Source organism: Trypanosoma melophagium (assembly GCF_022059095.1).
Source record: "Trypanosoma melophagium isolate St. Kilda chromosome Unknown ctg25segment0, whole genome shotgun sequence".
NCBI lineage: Eukaryota > Euglenozoa > Kinetoplastea > Trypanosomatida > Trypanosomatidae > Trypanosoma > Trypanosoma melophagium.
Genome location: NW_027125156.1, coordinates 246,889 through 272,098, shown reverse-complemented (window position 1 = coordinate 272,098; position 25,210 = coordinate 246,889). Strand labels below are relative to the sequence as shown.

Below are 25,210 nucleotides of genomic sequence, written 5' to 3'. Positions count from 1 at the left end.
GTGCCGCCGGTATCCTCATCCAGAGCAGTACAACACCCGTAGTACATGCTGAGTCGCTCCCGCCTGTACTTTCAGTGCGAGTTCCTCCTCCTGCTCAATTTTCACCAACGCCCGTATGAGTTCCTGTTTGGTGCGGAGATGATGAAATGGCTGATGTTTCTCGTGAAGCATTTGTTGAAGATCCTCCACCGTCAGCATCGCAAGATAGTGAGAGGCGAGATCTCCATCTACATCATCATTTTTTTGTTTTTGTTGTTTTTTCTGTTGTGCATGGGCACCAGGATCAGCGGCGTTGACAGGCATCACCGCGGATGGAATGGAGGAGAGCACTAACAACAAACACAAGAGAAATGAGAATGATAGTGATAGTGGTAGTATAGAGATAACTAGCATGCGATTCATTCTCAGTGGCTTATCACGCTATATTATATATCTATTATATGTATATAATACACACAGAACGAAGAAAGGTGTTTTACGTATCAGCAAGTACAAATCAGATTGCTGTTTTTTTTCCCCCTCTTTCTCACTCTTCTCGTTTCTGCTGATGGGGCAGATGTGTGAAGAAGAGGAAGAGGACGAGGGGGAGAGAGAGGGCTAAAAGGAAGAAAGACCTATAACCACTACGCTTTCTATAAAAATGAAAATAAGAATAAGGAAAAAAAAAAAAAAAACAGTCAAAAAGTATCATATATTGCTGCAATTAAATGAGAGCAGCAGTAAAGAGAAATCATTTTCACGTTTTTTTCTTTTCAGTGCTTCCTTTGCTGACCAAATAACTTCTATATAGGTACGAAAAAGGAATAAAATTTCCAAACATAACTGATAATAAGTAAGTAAGGGGAAAAAAAAAAAAAACACGTAACTCTTGCTCAACATCGTGCATTTATCTCTATATCAGTCTATCTGTATCTATGTAAATAAATCAGTAGTGCATATATATATATATATATATAAATATATATATATATATATAAACGTTTATTCATTTATTTATTTTCATCTGTATTCTTCTGTTGCGACTGATAACTTCCCCAAGGTTGTTATATACTCAGTCTTACATCAAATCGAAGAATGACATAACAAAAAAAAAAAACATATTGTATTTTACTCCTGTAATTGAACCATTGATATCCATGAACATCAATTATCACCGTGGAATCTCATCCGCTTTTTATGCTCTGTCAATTATTCTGCAAAAAAGAAGACAACTACAACTACTAATAATAAGCGAATACTTATATATATACGAATGCCTGGATGCCATAATTCAATCCAACGTCAAATATTATTATTACGGTTCATCCACTGTCACAGCCAGTAACGGCCGCTGATCAATGACTTCAAAAAACCTCCGCATTTCCTCTGCCCACGCATCTGCCTTAATCTTCCGCAGTGCCTCCTCTGCCTTTCTCTGACTCTTCTGACTCATCGGCACGGTATCATGCACAACAGGATCCTCACTACCACTCTTGTGGTAATTAGCGAGGTTACCCAAATCATTGCCGTTGTTACCATTAAGATTATTACCGGTAGTGAATAGTCGTCGTGCTTCTTGACTGCTCGCCACCACAACAGACGGCGGTGAAACAGAGACGGATGACACAGAGGACGGTGCCACACGATGCGCAAACGATGATGGTCGACGCGATAATGGCAGACGCATAATAGCATCCGTATCCATATCCACATCTTCCCGTACACCTTCCACCGTGTTTTGTTCTCTCACCTCCGTCATATTATTATTATTATTATTATTATTATTTTCTCCTTCTTCCTCTTCATCATCCTCTTCCTCTTCCAGAGCAGGCCATAATGGTGTACCTGGACTTGGTATTGTGTACCCCGGCCGCACCGGTAATTCACGGGACTCCGTTGCCGGTTCCAACGGCTGCAAGTGTGGCTGTTGTAATAAATGCGGCATACGACGTAATGGTGTGGGTGTTACTTCTTCTTGTTGTGCTGCTGTTAATGTAGTTGTTAAGGAGATTGCGGGAAGAGTGCCACTCCTACGGCTTCCCTCCTGCAATGAAAGACGTCGTCGAACAGTTGCGGGTGAAGAAGAGTCACTCCAACCCGTTTGACGTGGGGCACGAGTGAGAACACTTGATGGCGTTGTATTGTTTCTTCCTTCTTCTTCCCCCTCCTCACCCCATACGAGATCGATAGACATTTCACTACTCTGTCTTTTTCTTTGCAGAAATGATTCCTCTTGATGCGATTGATATGATTGATGTCGTTGCAGTTGTACGTGTAGACTATCGGAAGTCATTGGTGAGATCCAGGTAACTGTAGTATGCTGCGGGGTTGTAGAATTAGTTGAATTAGTCGCTGTGAGTGCACTACTTGTGTGCATTTCATTACTGCTATCGAGACTTGTCATTATCATCATTTTGTCATTTCGTTTTATTTCTATTTCGTGATTTGGTGCCGGCCATGTACGTCGTGTGGCAGTGAGTCCACAGTGCTCTAATGCATCATCACTGTCCTCTCCACTGGAGGATCGGCGGTTAGTTTGACTCATTCTTGATATTATTGTGGTTTCTTTTTTTTTCTTTTTATTTTATTTTTTTCTTCTTTTTTTATTCTTTGTGTTTTTGAATAACTCTCTTTCTTTCTTTACCTTTCTCTGCTCTATAACACGGTTGTATATGGTATACACCACGAAGTGGTACACTAACACAGTCATTAAGAGTGTAGAAAAAGATAGAAGGAACAAAAAACAAACAGTATTAATATTGTTATTATTATTATTATTATTATTATTATTATTATTATTATTATTATTATTATTATTATTATTATTATTATTTTGATTGCCGTAGCTAGAGCAATAGCAACTACCACCATCACTTTCTCAAACCTCTTTCTTTTTCATTATCTTTAACAAAACAAAACAGAAAAATTATCAATAATAGAATATTTTGTTAAACGTAGAGTGTAAATTATATCTCCCCTTTCCTTTTTCGCTCTTTCCTCCAAATGGAAAGAGTGAATTCTCCACCAACTAATGATCCTCATCCTCCTCCTCTTCCACGTTCTCCACCTCTCCGACCTTCTTCATATCGCGGCTTCTTCGCCATATTCCCACCCCGCACAGCACCCGCCGCATGTATACGCTTATCATGTCTATTCCCATCATTTCCACGATGTTGTCTCTGTTTACCCACTACTTCCTTCTTATCACTACTATTATTATTATTATTATTGTTATTATTATTATTCATATCATTATCATCAAGTTTGGCTCGCAGTCTCCGCAGTCCACCCTGCACGGCTGCCGCCCACTCGCGTCCCGCCTCTTCAGACATCGTCGGATCGACAAGTGCAGTTCGCTGCACATCGCCATACCGCCGTGAACGACGCCCCGAATCCAACACACGCACTCCACCACTATTCTTATTATTTCCAAATCGTTCTCCTTCAGCATTGCCTTCTCCATTACCGCCTCTTTTCCACCCACGGCGTCCCATTGCCCGAATACGATCACGTCGGTTCGCCTCAGCTGTGAGGTAGGCGGCGTAGCAGTTCATTGGAACTAACATATTCAGTTGCCGGTCATCGCGGGCGAGGATTTCCTCCACACTTAACGTAAAGTCTTCTGGATCTACACTGCGGTACTTAAAGCGGGCCTTTAGTGCCCCACCATCCAATGTGGATTCATGGTGTAGTTGTAAATACTCCTGCTCCTTCTGTTGCAGTTCCGCCTTTAACTGCTGTAATACTTCCGCATTCTCATCACCATCCTTATTAACCCCATGTTGTTGTTGTTGTTGTTGTTGTTGTTGAATCATCCGCTCAATTTCTGTACGACGTCCCTCAAAGGAAGCTTCCTCCGCCGCCCGCATTGCCGCTGATGGATATAACAACGCCAGTGGATCATCACCAAACATATCCCCACCTATTCCTGCATCTTGTTGTTGTTGTTGTTGTTGTGTATTTCGGGTCTTTTTGCCTTCGCTATCCTCTTTTCTTTTTGCTACTGCCATGGTCATAGCTTCCTGCAGTGAAGTAGCCTTAAACAACTCCGGTTCATCATCATCATTTTCCTTTTCCGCCTCATCATCTTCATTTTCAGACTTTACACCCTCTCCAGTACCATCTTGCTCATCCTCGAAGAACGCCATCTCTTCTTCATCCACATTCTCCTCATCATAATACGCGTCGTCAAAGATACTCGCCATTTTCTTATCAAACTTCTTTGGATCAAAATCTTCCTCCAAATCCTTTTCACTCCATAGAGCCATTAGACGCTTTACCCCGGCATCTTCATCCCCATCATCATTTTCATCACCCATATTTTGACCGGTCTTCTTCTTGCGCCTCCCATCATCATTCCCAACACCACTGCTACTACCCTTACTAGAATTTTTCACAATACCCGCCACAGAGGCGATAAGTGCACGCTGTGCCTCAATTTCTTGCCGTTTTAACGTCTTGAGTCGCCGCAGCTCCGCCACTTGCTGTTCTCGCATTTCTTCCATTCGCTGCATTCGTCGTTGTCTAGCTCCTTTTCGGGCAGAGATAACACTCTTGCGTAGTAGACCGGCCGCATGCTCACCAATAGGACGCGGGAAAGACTGGACATACTCTGCAGCTTCTTCCTGATGTCGATAAGCACGTTGTTGGTATTCCCGTTCCCAGACCTCAGCATCTGCGTAGAAGCGTTCATCTTCTTCATCCTGCGCCAACTGCGCAAGTGATGCATAGTTATTTCCAATTTCTTCACTGGCACTGCTTTCTTCATCCTCATCCTCATCCTCCTTATCCTCATCATTGGTCTTTGATGAATCCAGCTTCTTGGGTGCTTTTTTCTTGTTATTTTCTGGTTTCCACAACTCTTCTACAAAAAAGTCACGTAAGAACACCTCATTCGGATCTTCTTCCGCAGATGAACTACCTTCAGCCTCTTTTATAGCAAAGGCACCTTTTAATAATCTTTTTGCCACACTTTCCTTATTGCCTGATGCTTCTTGCTGCTCCTGCCGTGATTGAACAGGTACAACAGGTTGAACATCAAACGTCTCCGTACTTTCTGCGATATTCTTCAAGAATGAATCACGAAGTTCACGTTCTTTTGCCGATAGCGGTTGAATACGTCGACTACCCTGCGGGTGATGTTTCCCCTTCTCCCTTTCTTCATCTTCCACTGCAGCTTCTGCGACTACGCCACGACGGTATTCATCTGCGAGGGTGAATTTCTTTCGTTCCTGTCGTTTTTTAACTATTGCCTCTTCAAATACTTTCGTATTTTCCCGCACTTGTTCCTCTGGTGGTGGAAAGAAAACGGCTGTTGGCACCTTAAGTGGGTCTTCCGTATTATCCGTATCGGTGGCATTATCATGGCTGTCACTTTCATCCCTATCGTCTGACTTGGTCTTGGATTTCTTTCCTTCTTTTTGTTGCTTTTTCACTTTAGCGGCAGCCTGACGTATAGCGAGAAAGGCCTTGGCGAAAGCAATTTCCTTGTCTTCTGTCAAGAGGAAGGCTCCATCATCCTCTTCATCTTCTTCGTCTTCTTCCTCATCTTCTTCACCAATGCGGAGTTTTTTACCATATTTCACAGTGAGCTGCTGGAGTTCCTTCTTTCGCTTTACCTCCTCATACTTAGCTGCATACGCCTTGTTGATACGGATGCCATCAACTTCACTATCTTCCTCCTCTTCCTCATTATTATTATTATTATTATTATTATTATTATTATCCCCACGACTATTGGCTTTCTTATTGTTTTTCTTCTTGTTTTCATGCCTCACATCTTTTTTCCCCTTCATGGATACTGTTACTGCCTTATCCGCACCATTATCATCATCACTATCATTATCATCATCACTGCCACTGCTCCTAACTGCATTATCATTCGCTTTGCTTATAGAACCAATGGGCGCTATTTCTCTTTTCTTCTTATTGGGATCAAACGGGGTGTAGGCGTGCGGATCACGACGCCGTTCCCGCGCAGCAACGGCAGCCATCTGTTCTGCCAACACATCATCATCATCACTGTCATTTGCAGAGGAAGAGGATGAGGATGAGGATCCTGCGAAGAGATTCTTCTTTTGCATCCTTCTTTCTTTATCGTTATCTCTTTCTCGCTTTTTTTTCTTGTTTCTAAAAAGGAACTCTGTATATGTTTGCACCCCTACTTTGTTTTAATTACAGTAGGCCTAAAAGACTAAAAAGGAAAATAAAAACAAAAACAACAACTGCTGCGCCCAACAGAGAATACCTTCTTTGAATGTGTGTGTGTCAGGTAGACATAGAGGGTTAAACAAGTAAAAAAGAAGAGGGGGGAAAAAAATAAAACAATTAAGAAACAAGCACTAGAATCAAAGAGCGAATGGGCAAGAAACAAACCTTACAAATAAAAAAAAGAAATATCCAAACATTCTCACGCAACAAAACTCAGAAGAAGCAGCAACGTATCTAGAGACAGAACTCCTTTACGTACACACAAACAAACACTAAACTTTATATAAAAAACAATGTACCATGGAGTGTTCCATTTTTTTCTTTATCGACGATCGTCGAGAAATGCTGTGGCTGCCGTAGAGAGAGATAAAGAGATAAAAAAGAGAAAGATAGGGGGTGGGGGTTGCTCTCTAATGCATCTCGCTCTTTCTTTTCTTTCATTCTCTGAGAGTTTATGTATGTATGCATATGTGTCTTTGGGCGGGGACGAACCCCCTTTCCCAGCAAAAAAAAAAAATATTAACACTGTGTGAGCGAATATATATATATATATATATATAATTCTCGCGCTCTCTCTTCTTTTTCTATTGAGATGGGACCACTACTTCGACTACAACTACTGCTGGTATTGCTGTTGATGATGATTATGATGATACCATAATCATATAGGTTGAGGCCCTATCTTCTATTTATCGTTCAATCGCACCCACACAGCCATATAGAATCCAAGTAATTTATCAATTGCCGTAAAGTGGAACGCCGTAAAGAGTGGTGAAAGCGATGCGATACTTCGTGCCATGAGTTCTGCACTTTCCATCGCTAATGCTCTATTCCCAATATTTGCACCAGTACTGTTATTATCATTCCTGCGAGTTTGCTCTGCCTTTTCCACTAGTGCGTGAATAGCGGCATCCTGCGGGGAACAATTGCGAATGGTGCCGCCCACCGTACTCACTTCATTTCCAATGAAATACCCTATACTCCGCAATACTTCCACTATTAACACTCCACTACTCTGTTCACCACTAGCGTTGTTGTTGTTGTTGCTGTAGTTTTTGTTTCTCCCACTAAACCGGAGAAACTGCAGCCAGGCACGAAGTGTGAGTGGTTCATTGGGAGCGGCATCATAGGCGGTGAGAAGTCCCACACCGTGAAGTACGGCACGATTGTATAACATGTGTGAAAGTACTGTTAACGGATGCTGCACAATACACTGTGCAAAGAGAGAAGCCACTACACGGTAAATAATAGCCCGTAAAATAGCTCGCTCCTCTGCTTTTCTGGCTTTTCCATTACGTTCTTCTCTTTCTCTTTTCCTTTCTGCCTTACTCTTTTCACGAGGACGACCAGTACTACTGATAATACTACTATTATTACCTCCCTTCTTGCCTAGTTTGTGTGTGGCCCGTTCATTATCGCTATCATCTGTGAGTAGATGTGATTTGGATGTATTGTGCGATTCCCGTTTCTCCGATGGTGTACGATGTCGTCTATATGAGAGATGACTACGTTCTGTGGTTCCATTTTCATCCTCACTATTCACATTACTTCCACCCATCTCTTCCCGACTGTTGTTATGGCTATGACTTTTACCGTGTTCCCTTTCTCGTTCTCGTTGTTGTCGTCGTTGTTCTCGTCTTTCTTTCCTCTTTTCTTCTTCTTCTATCACACTATTGTTATTGCTATTATTGTTGCTGTTGTGGTTATTCCTACTCTTATTATGATCATCACCTTCCTCTTTCTTATCATCATTATGGCTGTTCTTATGTCTACTCCCATTGATATCATCACCCACATCTCCATTATTATGATTCTTCTTCTTATTATCATTATTACTAGTTTTATTATCTACAATAGCATGATAATGATCATCTTCATATTCTTCATCAGTATCATCGTCATCATCTTCATACTCTAAGGCTTCTGTCGCATAGCGTCGCAATAGTAAATACTCCGCGGCATCAAATACACGCACTACACCACACTGACAGAGTTGTACAGCCACAGGCGTAAAGACAATATCTACAAAAACACCCGCACAACCCACTGCCGCTGCTGCGAGTACTCCCGCCGGTGTAAACTTCACTTCTCGCAAATCCCACAGACCTCCTCTACGCACAAGTAACATACACGCCACTGTACTAAAAGCAATGGGATCTGTTAACGTATGTGCACTGATAGTGAGAGCCCAACCAAAGGTGTTACGCCACGCCCGGCGACTGCGAAGACTACGAACAACGAGATTTGTCTCAAATAGCAGTCGTTCCCGCACATATTGTTGTAAAGCGTACAACAACACTCGTGTGATGGTGAAAGCAACCACAACTCCAGACGCAAACACGGCATCTTCATTAAACCACAATAGTGAACGTGCCTTGTCGTTGAGATCGGGAAAGCGCAGCAGTGGAAGTGTCGCCACATCTGTTTTATATTGACACAAAAAGTGTAATAATGCTACAGGTGTAGCCCGTAGAATGTGTGCAAGTAGACGTACCTGTTTAGTGAGATCGATACTCCGCCAGTCTCTCCAACGTCTATTATTTGTATTAGTTGAAGAGTTTTCACGTCTGGAGTGAATGTGTCCGCCACTGTGACTGCGACTGCGGTGTGGGACTTGTGGGGGTAATTCACCACTCGCAAAAGCAGATGCATTTAAACTCGTATTGACAGAAGGTGGTTGACTGCTACTTCCACTTCTACGATGATGCTGACTGCGATGATGATGATGATGACTGCGTTGATCCTGTTCCGATTCATTTGCCTCTTCTTCTTCTCCGCTTTTGGTTTTGCGTGAGGGTCTCTTCACACGTTTACGGATAATTGTTTCTGGGATAAAGGAGGAGATAGTGACACTGAGTACATCATACACCAGCCATGCAATGTTAATGGGATGCATAACATCATTGTATAACATTGGCTCTTCCTCAGCAAATAAATAAATAAATAAATAAATCAATAAATAAATAATAATAATAATGGTCAGCTACGGAGAATCACCTTCTCTTTTTTTTCTAAAACCGTGGCGGAGTGTATGTTTGTAGGTGTGAGAACCTTGTTTCTGCACTCACTAATGGCCCCCTTTTTTCACTAAAGTTCTAATGATCTATGAGTGTTCGAGGGACACAGAGAGTTCGTATCTATCTATCTATCTATATATATACCTGTTTGTTTTTACTCTTTGTGTGATATCGAGAAAGATAGAAGTAGTAATTAATTTATCAATCAATTAATCAATCACAATCACACACGCATACGCATACACTGCACCAAAGGAGTGGGGGAGTGATATCCACCCAACACAGTCCTATTACACGCTTTAATAAAAGAAAAAAGAAAAAAGAAAAAAAGAAGGATTAAAGTAATAATTAGATGGGATAGCAATCAAATTAACATAACAAAGGAGTAATAAGAAAGGAATATCATTACATGATTAACAGCATCATAAATAATTTCGTACACACCATTCTCACTTCTTACCTACTTTAACTTTTCTGTGTATATATAATATAATGTAAGTATAGATATGTAAACCGTACATTTTCCTCCCCACCACCACCTATCACTACTGATAATAATGATGAGACGTCAACAACAACAACACTACCAAGAGGGATCAACAAACAGATAATAATAAAACAACAACAACAGAGCAGAAGAACAAGAAACTCCAAATACCAATATCTCTTATTTACCCTGGAGCAACAATGGCTGTTATTCTTCCTCCATTCACACAAGCCCCATTTAACACCGCTATCGCAGCCGCCACTACCCCGCCTTCCTGCGGCAGTTCCATCACTACCACACCGCCCGCCCCCTGTACATCGTGAAGTCCGAGATGTGGACAACGAGCCATTGTTGGATTTCCCCCATAATTAGTAATATCACTATTACTATCAATAGTGTTATTATTATTATTATTATTATTATTATTATTATTATGATTAGATGATGATGACTCTTCTCCTTCTGTGTTTGTAGGGTTGGTATCACGCAGGGACTGCCATAACTCGGCGGCTGGTCGAAATACACTCAACGGACGTCGTCCCACGAGTTGTTCCAAAATAGAATTTAAATGACACGGCTGTACATTCAAATCCACACCATACAACACCACTCGACACGATGGCGTTGAGGCATTTACTCCCATCAATAATGAGGATGGTTTTATTGTTTTATTCCTTGCTTCTTCGCCCTGTCGTTGTACTGTATTCTCTCCACTAACCATATTATTACTATTATTATTATTATTATTATTATTATTATTATTGTTATAAGACGTTTCATAACGTCCAGATCGGCCTCTGTGGGCCTCCAACTCTTTATCTAACGCCGAAAGAAGAAATTGTTGTTGTTGTTGTTGCTGTTGGGCCGCCAGAGAAGCGGCGTATCGTGTGGTACTTTCACTTTTCTCATCGCGTCTATTTTTCTCCCGTTGTTTGTACTCTTCATTATCCATTTCCTCTCTCGCTACGGCCACAATAACATTATTATTATTATTATTATTATTATTATTATTACTATTATTATTATTTGTTTGCCGCTGATGATAACGTTCGTTTTCGTCCTTTTCGTTTTCGTGTTCTTGTCTACGAGTGAGGGATGAGGAACGATGACGGTGATTGTGACTCTTACGGTGTGAATCCTCACGACGTCTACGTACATGTCGATGATGACGATCCCGCGAACGATGACGATGACGATAACGACTATTACTATTAGTATTATTATTATTATTATTATTATTATTATTATTATTATTATTATTATTATTATTACTATTAGAGGAGGAATAGGAATGCGCAACACTTAATTCCACATCACTACAACTATAGCTTCTCGCACGGTGTCTTCTTTTATGGCGATCATACAACTTTCCTGTACTCGTACCACTAGTACTCGTAATACGACTACTATGACCTTTATGATGATATTGATGTGAACTACGATGACGTCTTTCATCATTATGGGTGTAGTGATGGTCATCTTCATTGTCGTCTAGTGGTGTACGTCTGCGTCTGTTCTCCACGTACTGTTGTCCACCGCGTCTTCGTGTTCCCATTTGTTTCAATCACAATAACTACGTATATAGGCAGTGACAATTACTAATATATATATATATATATATATATATATATATATATAATAGTATTATAGAAATTAAATGGATATGTAGGAGTGAGAGAAGGAATACTGTACTCCCTGCAAGCCTATATCTAGTGGTTCTAATAGTGCTATTATTATTACTACTACCACTACTACTACTACTATTAGTGTTATTGTTACGGCTTATTGTCAGTCGTTTTTGTTTTGTGTATTCGTAATTTCTATGTAATCGTTTTTTTTTTCTATTATTTTTACTGCATTCAGCACCGATATAGTACGAAATACAACCTCAGACGGTCTTTTTTTTCTTTTTTACTATGAAGAATAGAAACATACATGCAATAGATTAAATTGAGAAGGGTTCAAATATTCACATTAAATAAGAAAATAAAAATAAAAAATATTAAGAGAAATTAATGTATATATATATATATATATATATATATATATATTAATACAGAGATAAGCAGAATCCAATACTATGAATCATGAAATAATAATAACAATGAGAACAACAGTAATACAAACAACAGTACTGATAATAGCAAGAGTAAAAGCAGTAATAATAATAATACTAATAATAATAATAATAATAATAATAATAATAATCAAAAGTCGCAAAAAAACAAAAACAAAAAGAGAAAACAGTACCCAAAAGAACATCGCAACAAAACCAGTAAAAATACATCCCATTCGTTTTCTTTTCTATTCTTTCATTATCATATATCAATATATATATATATATATATATATATATTCTCTCTTTCTTTATTTATTTCTTCCACTACAATTATCCCTTTTCCTTTCCTTTTACGTTTTCCTTAGAGCCGAAGGTCCAATCTTCGCCTTTGCGTTCATTACCGCCGGCCGATGAACTGCTGGCGCCTCTCGCACAATGACATTGTGCCGCGTGTATGTTGTGTTATCGCCGTCCTTGTCGCCTGTTGCGATGATGTCCTGTTGAATGGCATTAATCTCCGCCTGCATCTTTCGCATTTGTTCCGCAACTCTCTTTTCGTTTTCTTCTTCATCCTCATAATCATTTTCATCATCGTCTTCGATATTACTATTACTATTACTATTATTATTATTATTATTATTATTATTATTATTATTATTATTATGGTTCTGCTTATTTTCTTCTGCTTCTGCACTATTTGTTTTTGTATTTCTTTTCGTTGTGGATTCTGTGGCATCCTCCGCATCACTATTCTCACTCCCACGCTTACCATTATTACCCTTATTAGTGTTATTCGTCTTACTCTTATTATTATTATTATTATTATTATTATTATTATTATTATTATTATTATTTCCACTCAGTCGGTTATGTCTTCCACCAAGAATTTTCCAAAACGTCCTCCGCTTCTTTCCCACCACCTGATTCGTTATCATTGTGGATGCCTCATTATTATTATTATTATTATTACTATTACTATTATTATTATTCTCATCTATTATTAAACCATGCGTTGACTCCTGTTGTTGCGATGGCGTTAATTGTGATTGTTGTTTCACACCCACACCATGCATTAGTGGCATCATGGGCGGTTTAAATCCATATTGCGTAAAGAATGGATGCTGCAATGCCTGCCACACCGTTAATCGCATCAACGTATTCTGCTCCAACATCCGCAAAATCAAATCCTTCGCCTCGCCACTAATGCGATCCCAACCATGCCGGGCAGTAAATAACACCCCGTGGCCCATGCACTGCAGTAACTGCCGCCGCTCTTCACTTGTCTGGACTTGACCGTGAAACGGCGGCCGGCCCGCCAACATCACAAACAACACAACACCCGCCGACCAAACATCGACGCTTTTCACCCGTTCTTGCGTGGTGCAGAGTGGCCTGGCGCCTTGAGCCTCAATGCCGCGAATAACTTCCGGGGCAATGTAGAAAGAAGTGCCGCACGGCGTGGATTGGATGTTATTGTCCTGCACTAATTTGGCAAGGCCAAAGTCGGCGAGTTTGACTTCCACGTGTACTTCCGGCATTGTGGATTCCTTATTCGTAGTGTTATTATTACTATTATTATTATTATTATTATTATTATTATTATTACTATTATTATTATTATTATTATTATTATTATTATTATTATTATTATTATTATTATTATTATTATTATTATTATTATTATTATTATTATTATTATTATTAGTATGATCAGTAGTAGTAATGTTGAGGAGTATATTCTCTGGTTTAATATCCCGGTGTACAATACACTGTTCATGCAAGTAGTGAATCGCCAACAAGAGTTGATGCATAATGGAACGTGCCACATCTTCTGGAATACGTTTATTCCGCACAATAAACTCAAACAAATCCCCGCCCATTAAATCCAACGCAAAGTATACATGATGAGGCGTCGTAATGGATTCATATAATGTAATAATATGTGGATGGGATGTACGGCGTAGAATCTCCCGTTCGTGTAAAACCATATCACCCGCTTTTCCCTGTAATTTATCCCGCCGCATGACTTTTAACGCTCGCATCGTGTTTGTGGGTTTATGTCGTACAGCCACAACCTGCGAGAAGCCGCCTTTACCGAGAAGTGTGGCGTTATCAATATCGTAGAGACTGCGAATATCGGCAGATTCCAGAACGGGTGTGGCGGGAACACGCAGGGAACCGGGCGGCGGGGCTAACATTTTCAACAAGTAATGATAATTTTATATATTTATATGTATATATGTGTATATATAAGTAATTGTATATGTAGTTGTGTGTAGTTACACATATATAACTATATTTGTGTGTATTTGTATCTCCTTATATGCACGTACGGACTCTTTAAATAAATAAATAAATAAATAAATAAATAAATAAATAAATAAATAAATAAATATATATATATATATATATATATATAAAGAAACAAAGAGAAGAGAAAAGAACATGAGAGCAAAACATGTCTCTTTTACTATTAAACATAGAAAGATCCACCTATCTATCCATATATATATATATATATATATATATGTATAGATGTAGATATAAAGAGAGAAAATAGTTAAATGGATGAATGGATACACTGCGAAATTGAAACAAAAAGCAGCTTTATTAACATCACTGTTTATTAATGGAAGTGTGGAGTGATGCATCTAATTTCACTCACCTCCCACTCTAATCAGAGCACAAACATATAAATATAAATATAAATATAAATATATATATGTTTACCGTTGAGTTAGCTGCAAATAACAAGGAAAGCATTGACTCCATCCATCCGCAAGAAAATACAAATCAAAGAAGAAATGAAGGGGCAATAAAATGAAAAAAAAAAACAAAGGCAGAAAAGAAAAATAAAAAAGAAAAAAAAAGAGAGAAAAAGCCCAATAATTGTATGCGAGGAAAACACACACAGACGGATAGATAGACAATTAGTCAAATAGAACATATTCTCTCGCTTATTTTTCTTTCATCCTCATCTCCTCCACATTAGCAGAAGCTACTATTAAATAATAGTACTGGTAGTTGTAGTCTATTATTAGTAAAAAAAAGTAATACAAATACGCACTTTTATTATATATATATATATATATATATATATATTACTTTTCCCTTTTTCCCCCTTTCCCCCCAACTTTTCTTTACACACGTTTCCCAATTCTCTCTTCTGTGTATTGTATTTACATCACAATAAAAATAAAAATAATAATAATTAAACAAACAAACAAACAGAGGCTTTACTTCCTCTCTGACTACCAGACAGAATAATACCTTTTGTTTCTCTTTGTTACGTTGTTATTTAAATTCGCTTACCAGGACTTACCAATCACATTAATATCTATATCTATACATATATAGATAGATATAGATATAGACATAGACATGAAGAAAAGGACAAAAACAAAAAAACATAAACAAAAAAAAAGAGAAGGGATTATGTATATGTATATACACACATATATAACCTTACCTATATATATATCTATACATATACACACATTGCGGTGAACTCCCCAAAGACTGTTTTGCACACTACCTCCAAATGTACATCATTCTCTTCTTTCTGGTCACTCCCTTTTCTTATTTATTTTTATTTCATTTCTTTCTCTTATTATTATTATTATTATTATTATTATTATTATTATTATTATTATTATTGTTTGCTATTAATATTAATAGCAAACAATAGTAATATGGGGATCATTCCACAACCGAAAATAATAATAATAATAATAATAATAATTAATAATAATAATAATAATAATAATAATAATAATAATAATAATAATAATAATAAAAGAAAACACACATCCAACAAAATCCACATATTTATTCCCCATTCAAAAGCACCAAAAATAACTTATATATATATATATATATATTGCATTCTATCGGCACTTTTAATAAGAAATAAATAAAAAGAAGAAAATAAAACAAAAATAAAGAAAAAAGGAGTGAAACTCAACCAATAGAGAAGAAAAGAGAGAAAGAAAGAAAAAAGAATGAAAAATAGTCCATTGGAGTGTACGGCACCCTCACTGTTTTGTGCTGGTGGAATAATTCCACAACAACAACAATGAAGTCGCTTTGAAGTCATCAAGTAGTGGTTTAATAATAATAATTAAAAAGAAACAAAATCCCAAAGAACATTCAAATAAAATTAAATAAAAGAAAAACAAAAAGGAAAAGGGAGAAAAAACAAAAACTAAAAAAAGATAGAGCAGGGGATGATAATAATTATAATATTAGTAAAACTGACCAAAAAGAAACAAAAAACAACAACATTCTTCTTCTTTGTCTTCCTTTGCTTCTTCCACTTCTTCTTTATCTGCGCAAAAAACAAAAAATGAGGACCCAAACATCAATAAAAAAAAGAAGTAGATCAATAAATAAATATAAATAAATAAATATATATATATATATATATATATATATATATATATCTGACAAATCACACGACTAACACACATTCTTCTGTTCTATTTCACCCACACTCTGATCTTCACCCGTACGGTATTTCGTCTCGGGCGATAACTGTTGAATCTCCGCGGATTCACTGCCAATACTGCTACAACTACACGTCGACAACTCCGCATTATCATCATCTTCATTATCGCTATCTTTATTATTATTTGCTTCCTTTTCCTTTTCTTCTTCTATTTTCACATGTAAAGATTGTTCAGAATGCGGTTCTGTCGTAATAACTGTAGTATTAGTATTAGTAACAGCATCACCATTCATCACATCTGTATGATTTACCGCATTACATAACTCCTGTTGATTATAATTCTCATTTTCTTTTCTTTCTTGCGGAGTTGGTAATAATGCGGGTAATTGACTGTACAGACGACTCTCTGGCGGCAGGAGATTATAGGCGTATGGATTGTGCGTGTACACATACGGCACATACATATCACTATAATAATTATAATAATTATAATCATTATAATTACTATAATCATTATAATAATCATATTCATATTCACATGGATATTGATATTGATATGGGGAAATAGTGTTATCTGCGGCTGCCATTGCTGGTATGTGTGGTAGGGGCTTCTGTGGATATGAATAATACATATAAGCATTTTCATTATTAATATTATTATTATTATTATTATTATTTCTTCTTCCATCGCCGTTGGGAATAGGAATAGGTGTACCATAGTCCTCCTCCCCATCAAAATACGCACCCTGGAAATCATTATTGATATTGATGTGATTGTTATCCTTATCATTATTAATAATAATATTATTCTTGTACTGCGGCTGAAATGCGGGCGTTGCTGTGGCTCGTCGCCACTGTCGTCGAAATGCACGAATGGCTTCCTCTGTTACAAGTCCATCGCACACATTCATCTCCGCCGTACGCAATTCATATTCCCCGTGGGCGAACATACACCGTGATTGATAGGGACACACACCTGTTTCCATGTAATTACGACAGAGTTTTGTTTTATACCGTTCTGCCAATATCGGCTTTATGACGGTTTCCCCGCTATTGCTGCTGCTTCCTGCGGGGTGTCCAATAGAGGTGTAGTCCTCGAAATTGCAGGAGGAGGCGGAGAGTTGGGCCGGGATAGTAGTCATGGATTAATAATAATAATAATAATAATAATAATAATAATAATAATAATAATAACAATAATAAATGTCAAATATATAAATATAAGTATATATATATTTATTTATTTATTTTACTTCTTTTTTTAAAATTACTGGTTGTTGTTGTTACTGGATTCTTTATTTCTTTTTGATAGTGGTTATATGAGCGTTTATTCCCTCTTGGTATATATATATATATATTGGATAATTTAACAGATAAAGAAAGATAAGGAGAGAGAAATAGATAGATAGGTACAGCCATCACACATACACACTGTATAAGGATATATATATATATATATATATATATATATATTCAGAGCTACTGGGAAACGGCAGTAGAGACTCTAAGGATAGATTTAAGGGAAAAAAAAAATGAAGGAGAAAAAAAGCAGAAAAAAAAACAAATAAAAATAAATCATAACAATAGTATGAAAAAAAGGAGTGTAATATTGGAAAGTTACGTCAACCAGAATAAATGGGTCTTTTGTACTGATGGACAAACTGAACACAGTATCTTTCGTTCCGAACTTCCCCCTTTTCTTCTTTTTTCTTTTTTTAACGAGAAAATTTTCTTTTCTTTTACTACTTTCTTATGGTCTGTTGTCGATGTTCTTCTTTTCTTTTCTCTTTCTCACATTTTATTGTTTTTGTACGTAGTACTGAGAATAGAAAAACAATAAATAAATAGAGAGAGAGAGAGAGCACAAACACTGAATCACGTACTCAATATTATTATTATTATTGTTATTATTGTTATTATTATTCTTTCCTCTTCTCTCTTCTCTCTCTTCACACCACAGACGTATGCAGAAAACAAAAAGAGAAAGAAAAAAAGAAAGAAAAAAACTATTTCAATATTTGAATTCCACCACCAACCATCATCATCTTTTCATAAATAATATATATATATAGTTTTCATTTGCCCCAATTTAGTTGCACATTCCATTGGAATCATTTCTTTTTCTTTTTTTCTTTCTTCTTTTCTTTTTTCTTCTATTTCTTCTATTTTTTTTGTCTTTTTTTGTAAGGGGCACTTCTCTTCTTCATTTCTCTTCAGACATGTTTTCTTCTTTTTCTCCCCTTCCCGTCCCCTTTTTTTCTATTTTCTTCCTTTTAATTGACCACTTCTCTGTTTCTTTTTTCTTTTTTTCGCTTGACTTTATGCCTGCACCTTTTTTTTTATACACTCTCAATATATATTTTTCTTTCCTACTCGCCCTTACAAAAAAAAAAAAACAAAAACAAGAAATTTTTTTTGTTTTTCTTTCTCTTTTTTAGTTACTGTTCTCTGGTGTTTCTATTGTCTCCAGACACCTGCACGATTTCTACTTCCTGGCAAATCTTTCTGCCATTGTGTGTGTGTATTTGTGTGTAAACAAAAATAAAATAATTAAGAGGGGAAAGAAGGCGATTTGCTCAAGAAATCTTTCATTATTATTTTATTTCTCTTTTTCATCTTCTTCTCCTATTATATTCCTTCTTTCCCCCTAAACATATATATATATCTATATATATTAGGACGTATATTTGTTTAGAGTCTCTTTCCGTTATCTTTTTATTTTTATTTTTCTTCTTTTTATCGCCCATCTTCTCTCATTTACACGTTACATGATACTTCATATCCCACACGTTCTTCTTGTCTCTTCCATTTTTCTCTTTACCCCTTATTTATTTCATTCCGGTTATTGATATATATATATATAGAGAGAGAGAGAGAGAGAGAGAAAGAGATAAAGAGATATGGGGGAGCAGTGGGTTCGGTCTCGTTGCTTGAGAGAAGCAAAAAAAAAAAAAAACGAAAAACAAACAAGCAAAAAACTCGCAAAAAGTCCTAAAGCCAGCAATGCAATCGTCGTTGCAGGGGAAAGAAAGCGAATACACAAGGACATAGAGGGCAATATAGGGAGAAAGAGTGAGAGAGTGAGTGAGAAAGAAAGAAGGAAAAAGCGAAATAAATTTTAAAAAATGTACGTATCCTGCTACATTTCACCCCAGAACCCCCTTTACTCCCTTCTTACTATCTTTTTTTTTTTTCGCCCTTTGTATTAGTACAGGTTCAAGAAAAAAAAAAGAGAAACTGAGCACAGAAAAAACAAAAAGAGATCAGCAAGACACAAACAGAGAGTGGGCAGTGTGTTTATTTCCCAAGCCCCACTGCTTCCTCATACTCTTTTCATTTCCTCTCTCACTTTCTACCCTCCATGTCTATATACTACTACAATTTCAATATTATTTTCCAACTGTCATTGTGTTTTTTTTTCGGTTCTCCTCCTCTGCCTTTTACACAAAGAAAGCTAGACACACACACACAGAAACACAGAGCAAAAAAAAAAAAAATTCAAAGGGAAGAAAAACAGGAAACAGCATTTCATTCTTTGTCCTAACATCTACTCACCAGCCTCGTTCTACCTTATTTATATTAATTCATTGTGCACAATGAAAGCAAACGCAAACCCCAAAAGCCAGAAAACGTCCAATGGACAATCGTGTTCCCAATACTCATATACAAGGACTCAACACAACGCAAAAGATGCCGAAAAAAAAAAAAAACAATGTTAATGAAATATTACGAGCTCGTCTATATAACTGCATCTTTAGCTTTCAGCACGTTTACGCAACCTTACGGGAAGCTTCTTCCCCATTGCCTTTTTCAGACGTTTTCTCCTGCTGTTCCGCCTTCCCCTCTTGCAGACTATCATGAATGCGCTTAAGTGTCCAGTCAAAGACGTAGTCCACATGATATCCTTCGCGTACAAACAGTTCGCGGAAATTTCGCTTCAAATAACTGTAGTCAGGTTTGTCCTCAAAATGCATACTACGGGTATAGGTAAGGTATGAAGCAAATTCTGCTGGGAGACCCCTGCAAAGTGTCTCTACTGATGTACTCTGCTTTCTATCTGAAATACGTGAATACTTCTCCTGTTTTGTATGTGCCTTGAGACCCTGCCACGGTAATGAGCCTCGCAGGAAATACACCAGAATATAACCGATGGCCTCGAGATCATCACGACGGCTCTGCTCAATGCCGATATGCGTGTTGATGGAGCAGTACCGCGCCGTCCCTGTAAGGCTCTTTCCCTCTCTGTATGGGATATGCTGGTGGGTGCGTGGGTCACGGTACCGCTTGGCAAGACCAAAGTCGATGATATACACATGATGGCCCTTCTTCCCAGTGCCCATCAGGAAGTTGTCGGGTTTGATATCGCGGTGGATGACACTCTTGCTGTGAACAAACTCAATGCGTGCGATCATCTGTTCCGCCAGCATTAGTGTGGTCTTAAGAGAGAGTCTTCTACTGCAGAAACTGAAGAGATCTTCCAATGAGGGTCCCAGCAGATCAATCACCATGACGTTGAACTCACCTTCCACACCGTGGTACAGAACATTGGGAATGCCGACGGCACCACCACCGGCGTTGAGAATGCGGTAGAACCTGGCCTCAAAGGCAAGCTGCGGATGGCGTGTTTTTACCTGCTCAAGTTTGATGGCCACAGGTTCCCCAGTCTGAATATTTGTGCCCCGAAATATCTCGCCGAAAGAGCCAGAGCCAATCTTCTGGCCAATCCGGTAGCGACTACCCACACGAAGCTCCACACTCATTGTGCGTATTATTTGTTCGACTCCAGCCCCCTTCCCTAACTATATCTACAGAGGTCTGGTAAAAAAGAGCGACGTGTCCCTTTACGAAGATGGGCGCTGCTGGACAGAAGAGGTTTCCTCACTATTCTAGCTTTTAGCTTCTTCCTCCATGAAAAAAGAGAGATACAGTGAAAAGAAAAATAACAGCTTGAAGGCATGTGGGACTACACACAAAAAGGCAGAGATAGATAGATAGATAGATAGAGAGAGGGAATCACACTCAAGGGAGCGTATCATAACCTTTTTTTTGATTTTTCTGCCTACATATGTGTCAGTGCCCCTACCGTGCGCAGTTCTGCCTGGACCAATCGATGCTCTACCACCCCCACACACGTCAGCCCACAGTCCATGTTGAGTGCAGCGCACCTGTGACGATAGTCCAGCACACTGCGAGGCAGAAAAGCTGCCTCAATTCCTTCAGAAGAAACGCTGCCCCGAAAAGATCATCAGACCTATCAGGTGCTCATGAGTAATGAAGAAAAGCAGGGTTGCAAAGAAAAAAATAATTTATTGGCCCTGCATATCAGTAGGGCATGAGAGGTACAACTACTCACTTGGATGAAACCTTGGGCGGGCGCTAAATCACTCAGCGTCAGCCATGAAAAAAAAAAAAGGAAAAAAGAGAAAAATAAAGTCGGTATATGTTCATGAGGTCAGTCGCAATTTTCTTCCTTTCCAGACTGCTTTTCCGGCGCTGCCTTTGCGTCCTCATGCAGTTTATCATGAATGCGCTTAAGTGTCCAGTCAAAGACGTAGTCCATGCGATATCCTTCACGTACAAACAGTTCGCGGAAAATACGTTTCAAATAACTGTAGTCAGGTTTGTCCTCAAAGCGCAGACTACGGGTGTAATTCAGGTAGGCGGCAAACTCCGGAAGCAGTCCTTCACAAAGCTTTTGTACTGATGTGGTCTGCTTTTTCTCCGAGATAAGGGCATATTTCTCCTGTTTTGTGTGTGCCTTGAGACCCTGCCACGGTAATGAGCCTCGCAGGAAATATACCAGAATATAACCGATGGCCTCGAGATCATCACGACGGCTCTGCTCAATGCCGATATGCGTGTTGATGGAGCAGTACCGCGCCGTCCCTGTAAGGCTCTTTCCCTCTCTGTATGGGATATGCTGGTGGGTGCGTGGGTCACGGTACCGCTTGGCAAGACCAAAGTCGATGATATACACATGATGGCCCTTCTTCCCAGTGCCCATCAGGAAGTTGTCGGGTTTGATATCGCGGTGGATGACACTCTTGCTGTGAACAAACTCAATGCGTGCGATCATCTGTTCCGCCAGCATTAGTGTGGTCTTAAGAGAGAGTCTTCTACTGCAGAAACTGAAGAGATCTTCCAATGAGGGTCCCAGCAGATCAATCACCATGACGTTGAACTCACCTTCCACACCGTGGTACAGAACATTGGGAATGCCGACGGCACCACCACCGGCGTTGAGAATGTGGTAGAACCTGGCCTCAAAGGCAAGCTGCGGATGGCGTGTTTTTACCTGCTCAAGTTTGATGGCCACAGGTTCCCCAGTCTGAATATTTGTGCCCCGAAATATCTCGCCGAAAGAGCCAGAGCCAATCTTCTGGCCAATCCGGTAGCGACTACCCACACGAAGCTCCACACTCATTGTGCGTATTATTTGTTCGACTCCAGCCCCCTTCCCTAACTATATCTACAGAGGTCTGGTAAAAAAGAGCGACGTGTCCCTTTACGAAGATGGGCGCTGCTGGACAGAAGAGGTTTCCTCACTATTCTAGCTTTTAGCTTCTTCCTCCATGAAAAAAGAGAGATACAGTGAAAAGAAAAATAACAGCTTGAAGGCATGTGGGACTACACACAAAAAGGCAGAGATAGATAGATAGAGAGAGAGAGGGAATCACACTCAAGGGAGCGTATCATAACCTTTTTTTGATTTTTCTGCCTACATATGTGTCAGTGCCCCTACCGTGCGCAGTTCTGCCTGGACCAATCGATGCTCTACCACCCCCACACACGTCAGCCCACAGTCCATGTTGAGTGCAGCGCACCTGTGACGATAGTCCAGCACACTGCGAGGCAGAAAAGCTGCCTCAATTCCTTCAGAAGAAACGCTGCCCCGAAAAGATCATCAGACCTATCAGGTGCTCATGAGTAATGAAGAAAAGCAGGGTTGCAAAGAAAAAAATAATTTATTGGCCCTGCATATCAGTAGGGCATGAGAGGTACAACTACTCACTTGGATGAAACCTTGGGCGGGCGCTAAATCACTCAGCGTCAGCCATGAAAAAAAAAAAGGAAAAAGAGAAAAATAAAGTCGGTATATGTTCATGAGGTCAGTCGCAATTTTCTTCCTTTCCAGACTGCTTTTCCGGCGCTGCCTTTGCGTCCTCATGCAGTTTATCATGAATGCGCTTAAGTGTCCAGTCAAAGACGTAGTCCATGCGATATCCCTCACGTTCGAAAAGTTCGCGGAAAATACGTTTCAAATAACTGTAGTCAGGTTTGTCCTCAAATTGCAGACTACGGGTGTAATTCAGGTAGGCGGCAAATTCTGTTGGCGTTCCTTTACAAAGTGTTTCTAAAGATGTAGACATTTTTTTCTCAGCAATCAGAGCATATTTCTCCTGTTTTGTGTGTGCCTTGAGACCCTGCCACGGTAATGAGCCTCGCAGGAAATATACCAGAATATAACCGATGGCCTCGAGATCATCACGACGGCTCTGCTCAATGCCGATATGCGTGTTGATGGAGCAGTACCGCGCCGTCCCTGTAAGGCTCTTTCCCTCTCTGTATGGGATATGCTGGTGGGTGCGTGGGTCACGGTACCGCTTGGCAAGACCAAAGTCGATGATATACACATGATGGCCCTTCTTCCCAGTGCCCATCAGGAAGTTGTCGGGTTTGATATCGCGGTGGATGACACTCTTGCTGTGAACAAACTCAATGCGTGCGATCATCTGTTCCGCCAGCATTAGTGTGGTCTTAAGAGAGAGTCTTCTACTGCAGAAACTGAAGAGATCTTCCAATGAGGGTCCCAGCAGATCAATCACCATGACGTTGAACTCACCTTCCACACCGTGGTACAGAACATTGGGAATGCCGACGGCACCACCACCGGCGTTGAGAATGTGGTAGAACCTGGCCTCAAAGGCAAGCTGCGGATGGCGTGTTTTTACCTGCTCAAGTTTGATGGCCACAGGTTCCCCAGTCTGAATATTTGTGCCCCGAAATATCTCGCCGAAAGAGCCAGAGCCAATCTTCTGGCCAATCCGGTAGCGACTACCCACACGAAGCTCCACACTCATTGTGCGTATTATTTGTTCGACTCCAGCCCCTTCCCTAACTATATCTACAGAGGTCTGGTAAAAAAGAGCGACGTGTCCCTTTACGAAGATGGGCGCTGCTGGACAGAAGAGGTTTCCTCACTATTCTAGCTTTTAGCTTCTTCCTCCATGAAAAAAGAGAGATACAGTGAAAAGAAAAATAACAGCTTGAAGGCATGTGGGACTACACACAAAAAGGCAGAGATAGATAGATAGATAGAGAGAGGGAATCACACTCAAGGGAGCGTATCATAACCTTTTTTTGATTTTTCTGCCTACATATGTGTCAGTGCCCCTACCGTGCGCAGTTCTGCCTGGACCAATCGATGCTCTACCACCCCCACACACGTCAGCCCACAGTCCATGTTGAGTGCAGCGCACCTGTGACGATAGTCCAGCACACTGCGAGGCAGAAAAGCTGCCCCAATTCCTTCAGAAGAAACGCTGCCCCGAAAAGATCATCAGACCTATCAGGTGCTCATGAGTAATGAAGAAAAGCAGGGTTGCAAAGGAAAAAATAATTTAGTGGCCCTGCATATCAGTAGGGCATGAGAGGTACAACTACTCACTTGGATGAAACCTTGGGCGGGCGCTAAATCACTCAGCGTCAGCCATGAAAAAAAAAAAAGGAAAAAAGAGAAAAATAAAGTCGGTATATGTTCATGAGGTCAGTCGCAATTTTCTTCCTTTCCAGACTGCATAAATTAAAGAGATTTTTCTATGAGGGTCCCAGGAGGTTAATCACCACCAGCGTTGAGAATGTGGTAGAACCTGGCCTCAAAGACAAGCTGCGGATGGCGTGTTTTTACCTGCTCAAGTTTGATGGCCACAGGTTCCCCAGTCTGAATATTTGTGCCCCGAAATAACTCACACCAAAGATCCAGAAATATCGTTGATGTTCTTTGGAGGTGT

At 39.4% G+C, this 25,210-nt stretch overlaps 10 protein-coding genes across 10 annotated transcripts; all 10 read right to left on the bottom strand.

Moving 5' to 3' along the window:
- Positions 1-15: 15 nt before the first annotated feature.
- Positions 16-402, bottom strand: LSM04_004828 (uncharacterized protein; the record flags this gene model as incomplete). The annotated part of the gene is made up of 1 exon (XM_067336686.1): positions 16-402. One exon carries the CDS (start codon positions 400-402, stop codon positions 16-18), a length of 387 nt encoding a protein of 128 aa, XP_067191002.1.
- An 892-nt stretch (positions 403-1,294) lies between these two features.
- Positions 1,295-2,524, bottom strand: LSM04_008340 (uncharacterized protein; the record flags this gene model as incomplete). The annotated part of the gene is made up of 1 exon (XM_067336685.1): positions 1,295-2,524. The coding sequence occupies one exon, from the start codon at positions 2,522-2,524 to the stop codon at positions 1,295-1,297; it is 1,230 nt and encodes a 409-aa protein (XP_067191046.1).
- A 493-nt stretch (positions 2,525-3,017) lies between these two features.
- Positions 3,018-6,062, bottom strand: LSM04_005398 (Kri1-like; the record flags this gene model as incomplete). Its single annotated transcript, XM_067336684.1, has 1 exon — positions 3,018-6,062. One exon carries the CDS (start codon positions 6,060-6,062, stop codon positions 3,018-3,020), a length of 3,045 nt encoding a protein of 1,014 aa, XP_067191011.1.
- Positions 6,063-6,874: 812 nt separating this feature from the next.
- Positions 6,875-9,103, bottom strand: LSM04_003299 (uncharacterized protein; the record flags this gene model as incomplete). The annotated part of the gene is made up of 1 exon (XM_067336683.1): positions 6,875-9,103. The coding sequence occupies one exon, from the start codon at positions 9,101-9,103 to the stop codon at positions 6,875-6,877; it is 2,229 nt and encodes a 742-aa protein (XP_067190978.1).
- Positions 9,104-9,877: 774 nt separating this feature from the next.
- On the bottom strand, positions 9,878-11,248 carry LSM04_009030 (uncharacterized protein; the record flags this gene model as incomplete). Its single annotated transcript, XM_067336682.1, has 1 exon — positions 9,878-11,248. The coding sequence occupies one exon, from the start codon at positions 11,246-11,248 to the stop codon at positions 9,878-9,880; it is 1,371 nt and encodes a 456-aa protein (XP_067191067.1).
- An 854-nt stretch (positions 11,249-12,102) lies between these two features.
- Positions 12,103-13,950, bottom strand: LSM04_004624 (Protein kinase domain; the record flags this gene model as incomplete). Its single annotated transcript, XM_067336681.1, has 1 exon — positions 12,103-13,950. The coding sequence occupies one exon, from the start codon at positions 13,948-13,950 to the stop codon at positions 12,103-12,105; it is 1,848 nt and encodes a 615-aa protein (XP_067190998.1).
- Positions 13,951-16,210: 2,260 nt separating this feature from the next.
- Positions 16,211-17,341, bottom strand: LSM04_007542 (zinc finger protein; the record flags this gene model as incomplete). Its single annotated transcript, XM_067336680.1, has 1 exon — positions 16,211-17,341. The coding sequence occupies one exon, from the start codon at positions 17,339-17,341 to the stop codon at positions 16,211-16,213; it is 1,131 nt and encodes a 376-aa protein (XP_067191042.1).
- Positions 17,342-19,969: 2,628 nt separating this feature from the next.
- Positions 19,970-20,959, bottom strand: LSM04_008797 (Protein kinase domain; the record flags this gene model as incomplete). The annotated part of the gene is made up of 1 exon (XM_067336679.1): positions 19,970-20,959. The coding sequence occupies one exon, from the start codon at positions 20,957-20,959 to the stop codon at positions 19,970-19,972; it is 990 nt and encodes a 329-aa protein (XP_067191055.1).
- Positions 20,960-21,258: 299 nt separating this feature from the next.
- On the bottom strand, positions 21,259-22,623 carry LSM04_007115 (Protein kinase domain; the record flags this gene model as incomplete). Its single annotated transcript, XM_067336678.1, has 2 exons — positions 21,259-21,427; positions 21,680-22,623. The coding sequence occupies 2 exons, from the start codon at positions 22,621-22,623 to the stop codon at positions 21,259-21,261; spliced, it is 1,113 nt and encodes a 370-aa protein (XP_067191035.1).
- A 294-nt stretch (positions 22,624-22,917) lies between these two features.
- On the bottom strand, positions 22,918-24,280 carry LSM04_001946 (Protein kinase domain; the record flags this gene model as incomplete). The annotated part of the gene is made up of 2 exons (XM_067336677.1): positions 22,918-23,086; positions 23,337-24,280. The coding sequence occupies 2 exons, from the start codon at positions 24,278-24,280 to the stop codon at positions 22,918-22,920; spliced, it is 1,113 nt and encodes a 370-aa protein (XP_067190958.1).
- Between the last annotated feature and the right edge of the window lie 930 nt (positions 24,281-25,210).